The 13,031-nt window shown below is 52.5% G+C and overlaps 1 protein-coding gene across 6 annotated transcripts in view; it reads right to left on the bottom strand.

The window, feature by feature from the left end:
* PAX2 (paired box 2) overlaps positions 1 to 13,031 on the bottom strand; it is a 75,810-nt gene that overhangs the window by 1,300 nt on the left and 61,479 nt on the right. For 5 of the 6 annotated variants that reach the window (XM_040623796.1, XM_040623794.1, XM_040623798.1 and 2 more), the window contains one exon: positions 1,544 to 1,645. In XM_040623796.1, the coding sequence (XP_040479730.1) occupies positions 1,544 to 1,645 (102 nt within the window). Of the gene's footprint in view, positions 1 to 1,303; positions 1,390 to 1,543; positions 1,646 to 13,031 lie in introns of all 6 variants that reach the window. The other variant, XM_008707057.1, reaches the window with a different exon arrangement.

A 13,031-nucleotide genomic window follows, 5' to 3' on the forward strand; every position in this document is an offset into this window, starting at 1 on the left:
TGGGAGCCGTCGGAAGCTGCTTCCCTCCCTCCGCGGGAGAAAGGCCAGGCCTCCGGGTTTCCCCCTCGCCCTTTCTCCTGTGTGATGACCCCAGACTGTTTACAGTGATCCCTAACCGCGGGTTAAGTAGAGGAGAAGGGGCCCCTCTCGGAGAGGGAGCTGGGGTGGGGGTGGGGGATGCAGCCACTGGAAAGCCTGTTTATTGACGAGGAGGGAAAGCATGCGTGCAGCAGGATAATGAGCTTCTGAGCTCAACTGTGACCAAGAGGAACTGAGCTATCTCCTTCCCCATCGCTAATGAAACAAGTGTAATTTCCTCATCAGCACTAGATTCTGTTTAACGACTCCCCCCTTGCCACCATGAGCTCTCTGCGGCTCCCCTCATCCCCACCTCCTTGCAGACACCCCCTCCCTCACCCCCACCTCTCTAAGACCTTCTCCAGCCTCCACCTGCTCACTGCTGGGACCTTCGCAGAAGAATCTCCTTGTCCCCAACACTTCTACCCCCACTCCAGATCTGGGCAGGAGTCCCCTCACCCACACCTCCCAGCTCTCCTTAGCCAGTCCCTCTAACTCCCATCAGCCCTCTCCCTCTTTGCCACTGCCCATCCCCCCAAGCTCTGCTTAGCCAGGGCTGTCCCTGGATGGATATCCGGGAATGGGGCCAGTCACCCTCTTGACTATCCTCCCTCACCATGAGGGTGGTGCATCAGGGGAGGGCCGCCAGCAGAATGGGCTGCAGGCCCAGCGAGTTTCACTCTCTTTAAGACAAGAGTTTTTTGGTGTTTCTGCGAATAGAAGCTTCAACTCTCTGGCCTCAAGCCCAGCTTCCAGTCGGGGGTGAGAGGTTGGGAAGAGCACAAACTCCAGCTGCGGTCCTCAGAGCCTGCGCCTGGCCTCCACCTCTCTGAGCCACACCGTCCAGACCCAACTCCTCGGGAGCAACAAGGGCCCCGGTACCTCCGAGGACACGTGGTATTCTAGCTTGTCTCTCTGGGCCCTGCCATAGCCTGTCCTCTGTTCCTCTTTCCTTAGGGACTAGCTCCCTCCTCTCCCTGGGGAGGGGTCCATTCTCCACACTGGTTTTCCCTGTGGGTTGGTGTGGACCAGGGTGGCTTTGTCTGAGTGACTGACAATGCCCCTGGAAATGGTTCTTGGCTCCAAGTTTCCATGGAAACCAGGGCAGGCTCTTCCAAGCAGTGTCAGCTGGCTGGGGGTGGGCTAGGGCACTGAGAGAGGAGCGGAGGCTGAGGGCTCCCCAGGCACAGGATCGGGTGCGTGGGCACTGTGGAGGGGCCATGACATACACTGGGGTGCACACAAGAGCCACTTCTGCAAACTCCCTCCCTGGGATGCTCATGAGGGAGGATGAGGGACCAATTGCAGCCTCTAGGGAGAGAGAGGGGTGGAACAGCAATGGTTTGGGGGGGAAGGGATGTTGGGTCTCCCCCCACCCCCAGCCTCAGACTACAGACCACTCAGCAGCTCACCCACAATTTAGTCACCCCCACCTAAATCAGGCAGCTGCAGCATTGTCACCTACCAGGCACCATTCCTGCCAGGGTGGAGGTGGGGTAGCTTCCCTGGCCAGTGGGGGGCACGTGAGGGGGGTAACCAGGCAGAGTGGTGCTCGCCATGTCACGACCTGGAAAAACACAAAGGGGAAGGGGTGAGGCCTGGAAGAGAGAGGCCTGCCTCTGCTCACACCAGGGTACTTCGTGGGAAGGAAACTCTTGGAAAGGAAAGAGCTGTGTGCAGACATGGGGGAGAATATCTGAATGACCAGGTCCGGGTGTGGGTTTACATGTGTTTAAGCTTGCTGCCTAAATGTCCTGGGATGGCCTGTGCACCTCTGCTCTGTGTGGTGCTTTGTGTCTCTCCGTGTGCGTTTATGCGCGTACGTGTTTACCTTTGCTTGTGTGTCTTGTGGCCCAAACCCAGAGAAGGGGGGGGGGCTGACCTGCTTTCAGTCCTCCTCTCGGGGAAGATATTCAGCGGTGGTTTCTCCAGTAGCCAAATGGATCTCTACCATCTTGCTCACCCCTCACCTCTCTAGCACCCCATCTTTCCTTCAGGCTTGAGGATACCCCCACCCCCACCCATACTGGGGCTGATGGGTCTTCCTTGTCCTCTCTAAGTAGTGCTGCAGGGGCTGGGCCTGGCAGGTGTGGAAAGCGGGGCGGGGGTGGGAGGGGGAGGTTGTGCAGCCAGTGGGCTGTTTTGCTGTTAGTGTTTATGGCATTTAAATGACAGAAAACCATCCCTGAAGTGAAAATCAGGAGCTTTGAGCCAACAGTTCAAGTGGATCAGATAAGGTTCCAATGAGCAGAACCTGCTCCCCCCACAAGCTGATGGACTTCTGTCTCTGGAAACTTCTACTAGCTAGAGTCTGGAGGGTGGGAGGCAGGGCTTTCCTTAGCAGTGTCCTGGAGTGAAAGAGCCACCCTAGTCCACAGACATCTCTGGGACCCAGCTGCACTTGAGTGGCCTCCTTTCCTTGCCTGTCCCCTCCAGCGCCGTGAAGGGATCACCACCTGCCTTGCAATTTATGCCCCAATCTTCAATGACAATCATTTGCCCTCTTCCCTCTCCCACCTTCCATGCCCTAGAGACAACGTGATGCTCTCCTGGGTCCCACTTACCCCCTCCACACCCCCCTTAGCCTCCTCTTCAGCCTGTGCCCCCTCCCACTCCAGTGCCTCTGTCCGGCCCCGAGAAGGCAAAGCGTGGCTGGCGGAAGTCACGGGACTATGCATAGCTGGCCCAGTTCGTTTTCCTTCCGTCAGTTGCCCTAGTCTTCATCCTCCCCATGGCTATTTCAAAGCGCCCCTTGCTCTCCCTGCCACTGTCTCCTTGAATTTCACCTCATCTCCTACTTTTCTGAGATGTGAGTTCCTCACTCCTCCCTTAACACGTCTGAGCGACTCGTCTTTCCCTGAGTATACGGAGCTACAGCTCAGCGCTCTGTACCTCCAGCCGCCTGCTGAACATTAGCTGTCCCACTGTCCCCTGAACCCTAGCGGGAATAAAAGCCAACTCATCGTCCCCCCAGTCATGTCTACCGACCTTCTTGAAGACCACCAAACCAAAACACTTTGCAATCCTTTTTTTTGAGAGAGAGAGAGCACTCTCGAGGGGGGGCAGGATGAAGGGGGTGAGGGAGTGTGAGAGAGAATCTTAAGCAGGCTCCACGCCCAGTCTGACGACCCTGAACGACCCTGAGATCATGACCTGAGCTGAAATCAAGAGTCAGGCGCTTAACCGACTGAGCCACCCAGGAGCCCTGAAATCCTTCTTGATATAGCCTTTGTCCTTCCCCTCTGGATGAGGTCAGTCACCGAGTGTTACCAACTGCCCTTAGCAGTGTCTGTCACATTGGCCCCAGCTCCATTTCCTCTACGGCCTCCAGAACTCAGCTCCTGAGCCCCAACCCTTGGCCCGCCGTAACGGTGCTTTTGCTCATATGCCCTGCCTGCCCATTCTCGCCCCTCCAGTCTATCCCAGGTGTGGCTGACCGGCTAGTCCTCGTGAAACGCTGCTTTCAACCTATCACTTCCCTCCTGAAAACCATCACCAATTCTCTGTAGTCCACAGCTGGAATCTACACTCTGCCAGGCTTTCAAAGCCTCCTGGGGACTCTCCCCACCTGACTTTCTCAGCTCTGAGTCTCACTCCGCCTGGGTTAGCTGGACTGTTTTCACAGGCGTGTGTGCTGTGGAACCTCTCTGTGCTTTTGCATGTCATTTCTTCTTCTTCCTCATAGTTTCCCTCTCTTTCCAACTCAAGCCTTAAAATGCCTACCATTCTACCTATCAGGGAAGTTTCTTTGTTCTAAACTTCTATACTGTCTGTGCGGCCTGGCTGACCGTGTTTCATATTACGGCTTGCCTCCTCGGACAGAGCGTCACCAAGCTGAGGGCAGGGCCCCGTCTGCTCTGTCTTGCGTAGTTGAGAAATCGATCAGTGGTGCTCAGTCAATACTCCACCGATTGATCGTCTATCACGCTAGCGCAATTCTTGTCAATTCCAGGTGGGTGGTACTGTTTTCTAATCGTTTCATGTGTGTTGGTCTCCTTTGAAGAGGTAAAGGCTGGGACAAAATGTAAGCGCTGAAATCTGCCTTTTCTCTAAAAACAGTTTGAACAAGGGATTATGAATTTTTATAGGATGGGGAGAGATGACAGTGACTTATATTGTGACTCAGTTTTATCACGCAATAGAATGGTTCTCCTCTATACCTGTCTAATATAGCTAAGATCTTACCTTTCCTAAAACTCGAGAACAGATAACAGAGCAGAACCATCAGACAAGAGATCACTTCAGACTCCCAGGGAGACAGAAGAAAGAATCCGTGTCTGCTTTGTTGTGGATTTCACTGACTTCTGTTTTTTTTTTTTTTTAAGACTTTTTATTTATCCATTTGACAGAGAGAGAGACAGCCAGCAAGAGAGGGAACACAAGCAGGGGGAGTGGGAGAGGGAGAAGCAGGCTTCCCAGTGGAGCAGGACCCTGGGATCACACCCTGAGCTGAAGGCAGATGCTTAACGACTGAGCCACCCAGGCGCCCTATGACTTCTGCTGTTAATAAAAGTTTCACTCCTCCTGACCATCTCTCAGTGGAGTGGGTCCGAAGTGGACAAGGACAGCAATATCTATCAATTCCTTGAGAGATTAATAATATGGCATTTATTGGGCCCAAGACGAGGAGAATTAGGGAAGAGGTAGAAGTTTTGCAGTTAAAAGATATAGAAACCCAGTTCCTCCTGGTCCTGTGATCTTAATGCCTACAAAGCAGCCAGGAAGAGAAGTATGCTTTCTTTAAAACAGGAATTTAAATGCACCTGAATTCTGGTTTTCAGCTGCCTGGTTCCTATAACCTGTCACACATGAATTCCTTGTAATCTAAGGTTGTGTCCTACAATTCCCTACCTGACTTCGGGAGAGAGGAAGAAAGGCCAGACGCCTGGAAAGGTGTCTCCAGCTAACCTGGAGTTACCCTATTGCGATGTTTATTTCCACTGGCTTTTCCTCTCGCAAAACAGTCAGGCTAACTTGCAGCATACAGAAACTTCTGCGTGCTGGAAGTCACCCAGACAACTGTTCACGGAAAGGCACATTTCCAAATTCTGGTTAAAAAACTGAATCTGGGAAGTGCTATTCAGACATTCTTAAAATGCGAGAGAAGGACCCCACGCTGAGGAGGAAGCCTACACGCTTCCCGGCGTTCCGCACACAGCCGAGCTCTCTACCCCGGAACGTCAGTGCCACCACAGAGAGGTGCCCGTCAGCACCCCTGAACCAACAGAGGTGAAGCCACCGCATACAAAGCACTCTCAATGGCTTCATTAGTACACAGGGGACACCTGAAGAGGAGGAAAAAATTGACCAAACTCTTGCCAGAGCCATATATTCTTCTGGAACACCATTGTCAATAATGGAAAACACATACTGCAGGAAGTTTTCAAATTACTAAGACCATCATACCATCTGCCCAGCAGCATTCTTTGAGCAAGCCTCTTTTAGTGAGAGATATGAATGGGTAATGGGATGTGTGCAAGGAAGAATCATCAGAGCACTGCAGACGGATGGACAGAGGGGAGCAGAGATGGGCTCTAAAACTGTAAGCACAGCCGCCCCCCAAAAACAAACAAGCAAAAGCACAGAAAGAGGAGAAAACAGCTATATGGCAAAATACATCGGTTACAAGGTGTGTGCCGCCCAGCAGAAGACGGGAAGCAGCAAAGTGTTTGCTCACCCACAATGCTAGTAACGTGACAACAGCACCAAGAATCACAAATGGGTTAAAAAAACAAAAAACCCCAAACCCACATGTTACCGGGGGATGGGCATTTCGTGTGGGAAACTTGCTTCCTAAGATCACAACGTTTTAAAGATGGACGAGCCTTCGAGACGATCTAACTCCCTTGTCTCCAAGTTGAGAAAATGGAGGCACAGAGGCATAATGACGTCCTCGTGGCCACAGAGCTCGCACACGAGACAGCCCACGTTGGAAGCTATGTCTGTAGCAGCACTGCCTTTGAACGACAACATGAAGCCAGACAATCCCCAAAAGGGCCAAAGGAAAGGAAAAGAAGTCACCCAACAAGCAAAATCTCTTATCGTCACCGTGGTCCTTAAGACGAGGCAAGAAAAACAGGACATAAAGAATAAAATACTGACATCGAACGTCTATGGTAAGACTCCATGGGGGGGAGTATTAACCTCATCGGCGAGTTTTCTAAGAAACAAAGAAGCTCTTCAAGAAACAGCAGTAGTCGAGAATCTTCAAGTACCCAGAAGTGTTAGAAGCACTGTACTTGATGAGGATGTCTTCTCAGTTCAGCTGCGGAAGTCCCCGAAGAGTCTACAGCCAATTTCTCCAGCAATCACTGCAGTGCACTTTTGTCAGACATTCCTTACCAAATGGGCCAGATCAAATCAACTGTTTTGGAGAATCTAAGCGCAGTTCCTCTCCCAAGTACAGAGAACAGCAAAGTGAGTGACTTTATTAAGAAATCGGAAAATTTCAGTCACCAGATAATCGATGCTTTGTCAGCTCGAAGAGTCAAGGGCAGAGTTGCGTTTCTGCGTACGCTAGACTAGCTAGCCTTCACTGAGCGTCACTACAGCTAGGCACCGTCCTAAAGATCTTCTGTGTCGTATCTCTTTTAATCCTCGTATCAACCCACGATGTGGATCTGAAACTCAGACGGGCTAAGTGTTATGTTCAAGAGTCCACAGATAGTAGATGGCAGAATCTGGAGGAAAGAACGAGCAGTACTCTTGGAATTGATTCTACAATGACATCCTTGAACATTACAGACTCAGAAATTAGGTATTTGGTCCAGGAGAGTAACCTGGGATTATGCTAAGTGAATCCTTCCTAAAACAACATCTTGTTGCTTCTTGTTGCCTGCATGTTTCAGGTTCTTCCATTTTCCACAGCAAGGATTTTAAACTGGGGTTCACTGACCCCGTAGGACCCCATGGATGTGCTTCACGGAGTCCATACAAAGCCATACATCAAGCGTTATAGGTACACGTATACAATATCTGGATGGCTTTTATCATATTCTCAAACGTATTCATGACTCAAAGATCGGTAAACACTATTTTTAACAAACCCCAAGAACCTGTTCCCTGGCATAAGAAAGACACCGATTCGTTAGAACGCACTTGAATTGTACCGATAGATGAGCTCATACAAAGAACAGCAGAATAACAGGTGAAGGAGCAGAGAGGCTGATCGAAAGTGAGGAAAACGTCAGCATCCAGAAGACCCAGGAAATAATAAGAAGGCAGCCGCCAAAGCAGCAGAGACGCTCTGGCCGGTGATGACTCAGACCACAAGACTTATTAAACATAGATTTATACAGCCAAAGCTCCATTCGGTGAGTGTGCAGATGATTTCCTCAGCATCGTTCTCTGAAAATGAGCACTTCTGCTCTCCACTTGACACTATGGAGGACCCTAAGGCCAGAAAACATAACTCTTGTTTTACTATCCTATGGTCAAGTTTCGTCCGCAGCTCATAGGTAGTGAAGGTGCTCGAGGTTGGCAGTCTGTCTGCATCTGACACAAGCCTGTATAATACTTCCAAGGACGCACAGCCACTACATTTGTAATCACTGCCTACGCACTGTACCTTTACAGACGCCATTACCATCACTTCATGACCCATCCAAGTTTATATAATCCACTGAAGTAACAAACTTTGAATCTGTAGAAGCTGCTTTTAAAAGACAGGAAAAGAGTTTTCTACATGTTTCCTTTTGTTGCTTATTCCCCATGTTTCCAAAACCTCCCCAAGGTTTCCCCTGGGTGGGGGGAGGGGGTGGGCAGAGAGCCCCCAGCCCCAGGCACCATGCTGGCCGCCGAGCTCTTCATCCCGAGCCTGGCCTGCTCTGGGTTCCAGCAGAGGGGGCTGTGCTCGCAGCTCAGGTGCCGCTCTCCTAGCTGCTCGAGCTTCCCGCCCAGCGGGACCTGGAGCTCCCGCTGTGCCCGAGGCAGGGATGCTGCCCAGATCTGTGTGGGGGCGCAGGAAGGGGAGACCCTGACAGCCAACCAGCTGGGTGCAACCAGTTATGCTGTTCTCACTCCTTCTCTTCCCAGCACAGTGCCCTCCTCTGGGCCGTGGTCGCCCGCTGGCCTAGGGCCCCCAAGAGGGGGCTTCCTTTTAACTCAGCGGGGCTGTGGATTGACCTGCAGGCTCGGGATCCTGGCAGAAGGCTAGGGAGTGCTGGGGAGTATCCCATTTTCAGAGGCCTGAAAGGGAGTCTGGCTATCTTCTAGAGAAGGAAACTGAGGCTCAGAGACAGGGGAAGACATCCCAGCCCTCTCCTCCTTCACTTCTCCAAACTGCCTTCCGTAGCTCCTTTAGCAAATCGCAAGTGGAGACTGGAGTGGGGCAGGTGCCAGTGCTCCGGAGGCCGGCCCGGCTCACTGACGGGCTCAGAGCACGAGAGACCCTCATGCTGGGTGGGCAGAGGTTAAGCCTGTTTGCACAGTCTCCCGATACTCCAGGTCTCCCAGTTCCTCTCCGGCTTTATTTTGTTCTCTGAGAGCACTGAATTGTCAGCTCTAATCCTTCCGAAGGCCGCAGCGTTTTTCAGGCGCTCTGTGTAAGTGAAACCCTAATCCCAAGGAAAACGGCCACTTAAGCTGCTGGAGCATTAGGCTGTTCTGGGAGCGGGCCCTCAGACTTCCTCCCTCCCTGCCTGGCAGCCCAGCCGCCACTGGGGAGGAGAGGGGAGGATTCCAGGCTGAAGGGAGCAAAGCCCTCTCAGAAGGAACAATAGTGGCAGGGCTTGCCTCCCAAAGCTCAGTGTTGAAAAAGTGCTGGCTTGTTTGTCCTGAGGCTGATAGCAGGGAAGGAAAGATTCTGATGGCCCTAGGGAAGCAGTGTGTGTGTGTTTGGGGGGGGTGGGGGGGCTTTCTGTCTCTTGGGGGCTGGCTGGCTCTCTGGGGAAATAGGCTTTCAGGTCTCACCTAGGTGGCTTTGAGGCCACTGGGACATTTCTGAGCCCTTGGTCCCAAGGCACACCTGGAATATTCGTTGGGACACCACCACTTAGGGTTTCTAGTCATTCAGAAAAGATTGAGTTAACTGATTTTACTTTTACTGAGCCGACCTTTTCTTCTTGGAAAGTGCCCTAGATAAGGGGGTAAACAAACTCAGTGCCAGGGGATCCCTCTTTTGGAGACTTCTCCTTTGGGACACCCCAAGCATCTCTAAACATCTATATTGGAGCTGAAAGGTTCTCCATAACCTGGCTCATGATGAAAATGGGGCCCAGTGCTTTCTATTAGGCAACCCTTTGTTAGCCTGAGTTGGCTACTATATGCACCTGAAATAAAGATCATTGATTTCTTAAAAATACTTTGCTTCACATTAAAGCTAGCCCCCCGCCCCGATCTCTACATGGATCAGTGAGCCCCGGCTGTGGAGGACTAAGCACAGCCCATTTGGGGTGCTCAGCCTTCGGGTCTCATGGGTGGAGGGAAGAGATGAAGGGAGAAGTCAAGAGGAAGGCCCAAGGTAATGGGCCGCATCTGAGCTCGGCTTAGAGACCACGGTACTGCGTCTTTGCTTAAATACCCGGGAGACTTGCACACCTTCTTCATCTTCCCCATGACTCTCTTCCCCTCTGCAGCTCCATTAGCACCCCATGTGCTTCTGTCCAGGGCACCCTGCTGGAATGGGCAGCCCGTCACCACCAGCGGGGGCCGGGAGGCACAGACTTGGACGTGGATTTAGGATGAACGTTGGGGTGGTACGGCTCTCATTCTGCTCCGATTCCATCTGACTCTGCCAGGCCTGGAGTGGATTAGTGCTCCTTCTTTTCAATACCCTTTCCCTCTAAAGGTGAACTGGATAAAGGAGGAAGGGAAAGAGCCCAGATCCAATGACTCCCAAGGCTGCAGGCCCAGGGCACCTGCATTATCTGTCAATGTCTCATTGCTATGGAAATGCCCCCGTAATTAAATCAGAGCCGAGGTCTGGGGGCTGGAGGTCCTTGGGGACGCGGCTGGAGGCCTCAGGGATGTGTGGAGAAAGCTAGCTCCATACTGTTGGGTCCTCCAGGCCTAAGTGAAGGGTCCAGCGCACAGGGGTGCCGTGGAGAAGCCCTCTGGCTTGGTTTGGCCTTCGCAGCAAAGGGCTCGGACTTGTTGTACGTCAGAAGTTGCCCTAGCCCCCTCCTTTCAAGGTTGGAGAGGAGCTCTGATGTCTGTGCCCTAAATTCCTCTAGCTAATCAGGGGCTTTGAGCCGACAGACAAGGCTAGGAGACTCCCAGCCTCCTTCAGAAACATTTCTCAGCCTTTATTGCCCTCCTCTCCCCCGGAGGGGCTGGCCAAGGGCTAAGCTGTTTGTTTTATGGAGGGAAGTGCAGTTGCATTGGAAGGGGGTTGTTAACTACAGGAAAGAGGCGGTTTCTGGAGGTCCTCAGGCCTCCCTGGGTAGGAGGAGGAGGGTTTCCCAGGATCCACACTTCTGTCTGCTAAAAGGCCACTTCACTGACCATCCCAGATGTGCGCAAGGGGTCTGAGCTTCTGAGCGCTCACAACCCTTTCTCAGAAGCTGAACCGGCACAGTTTTCACAGGCCTCCAGGACCTGGGGGGGGTCAGCCCTGCTTTTCAGCTTTGAACTTTGCCTTACTGACCTCCCCCCAATTTACCAGCTTCCAGGAGAAGCTTCTGCTCCCTCTCCCCACCTTGGGCACTCCCCTCTGGACAGCAGCCACATCTCCTCCTGGATCTTAGCTATAGATTTCTTCAAAACTGTAGTCTTAAGGCATCAAGAAAAGTTTCTCCCAAACACTTGAATAAAACCACCTTCTCCCCCCACTGCCATCCACCCACGGTAGAGAAGCTAACAAGGCTTTTTTTCACTGAGGAGGACTGTATTTTCCTTGTCCCTAGCCTTCCAAAGTTCAGACATTTTTCCAAAGGGAAGATTCTCTGCTGACACTTGAGTCTGGGAGCGTGGCTAAGCAGGGGGCAGGCTCTACTCTCAGGGCTGCCTGAGACTCAGCTCTTTCCATGGCTCCTGGACCTCAAAACAATAAGCTATAGGTGTCGTCTTCCCTCCTCATCCTTTTTGATTTTTATTACCCGAAGACTGGCTGAGCCATGGTGGGGAAGGGGATGTGGGATCTGGATCCGTGATAAACACAAAACTAATACGTTTCTGTTATCCTTTTTTGGAATATGAAATATGCTTATTTTATAGCTGCTTTTGGGCTGTTCTATTATCCCCAGTGCTTGGCGATATTAATCGTCCTATTTCTTGCTTCTGCTAACTCTCCCTCATGATAGCCTGTATTCACACGAGGTGTGTAATTTCTCGTGCTGAGCTCGTCTTTGGTGATGGAGTCCCACGTGCCCTAGGTTGGCGCGTGCCCCTACAGAGAAGGTCGGCCCTGGTTCCTGCTGGGGTTTCTGAGTGGGTTATTATCCTAGAAAAATTTTTATGTCAGTTCTTGGCTGGGGGTTCCTGCCATGTACTCAGGTATAAATTTGGACTCTGAACCAGGGTCAGTCTTGGGGGCTCCATTTTTCATGGAGACCATTTTTCATTCACTCGCTTCCCTGGACCACCGGGATAATCTGCGTGTCCCCCTTTCACAGACAGCGTTGTCCGGCTCTGTTCCTGGCTTTACGCAGGGTAAGAGTTCCAGCTTCCTGCTCCTTTAGGACCCAAGGTCGTGGCTCCAGTCTCCCCAGTGACGGGCCGCGCCCAGTGTGACACTGCGGGTCTCACGTACCGCGCTGGCCTTGAGTCTCCCTCTCCTTCCAGTACCAGAGTGAGCTTTGGTTGTGTGTTAACAATTCTGGCTGCCACATTTTTATCCAGCTGTGTTTAGGGGAGGGTAGCCCGCCTTGTTTCTGAACATGGATCTCATTCCTCCATTACCTCTCTGGGACTAAAAGGAGGTGGCAAGACCTACCCCCTTGCGAAGCTCTCCCGGTGCTTGGTGGCAATAACCACCGGAGGCCGGGGAAGGCCACGCAGGGCGGCAGCTCCATGGACTGACGGGTGGATTCTGGGGCTGCTAGGGTTAGCATGGAAAGCCGCCACACACTCCCTGTCTCGCTCTGTGTGGCCTCCAGGGTTGGGAGCCTGCTCTCACCTTCGCGGTGGACTTTCACCGCGCCAAGGGACTCTCCAAGGGCCTTGGGGCCTCCTGAAACTAGCACTCCTTCTCTCCCAGATCAACACTGCTACCAGTGGCCCGGCATGCTCCTCTATGCCTGAAGACCTGGACAGGCACAGGAAGGGAGAGGTCCAGGTGAAGGTCATGGGGATGAGGGGCTCTTTTCTACCAGTGATGGGAGACTTGAAGGCACCAGCACACAGATGCAGCCAGAGTCCTCCCTGAAGTCCTGGCCCAGAGGTCTCTGGGACTGCTGAGGGGTTGATGACAACCCCCTACGGGGTCCTCTGGAAGGGTAAGAAGTTGATAGAAGAAGGTACCAGCCACCACCAGCCAACCTGAGGAGGCCTGGGGCCAGAGTACCGCCAACCCACTCTCTCCACTAGCTGGTCCCTTTTTCCTTATCACTTCGGAGAGACTCGGCTCCGTTCCAGACCAGCAGCCTAGAGCAGTGGGCTGGAGAGAAGAGACGCCGCTGAGCTAGGGCAGCCCAGCGGCGGAAGGGAAAGTGGGTGATAAATTTAAATAACCAGCTTGACTTGGCAGCTTGCTGAGTTGTGATGCAGTGAAATTAAAATCTCGGCAGAACTTGCAAACACCACCCAGAAAAATCCGTCTCTCTCTTTGGTTCCAAGATGCAAGGTGGGGAGGGGAGACTATCAGGCCAAGCCCCAGACGCTGGCAGCCACCCTTGCCTGCGAAGTGATTAGCTGTGTCCTGGCCCACTGGGCCCCACTCTCCCCTCCACACAATAGCCCAGGCTGCTCTCTCCGCTCAGTCCTGACCTTGTGGAACAGCTGTATCAAGTGGCTGGTGAAGTTTGAAATCAGCCTCCGGTGCCAGGAGGTGGCAGGAATATCAATAAGGTCTGCCC

The sequence above is a fragment of the Ursus maritimus genome, unplaced genomic scaffold (genome assembly GCF_017311325.1).
Source record: "Ursus maritimus isolate PB19 unplaced genomic scaffold, ASM1731132v1 scaffold_7, whole genome shotgun sequence".
Classification (NCBI taxonomy): Eukaryota; Metazoa; Chordata; class Mammalia; order Carnivora; family Ursidae; genus Ursus; species Ursus maritimus.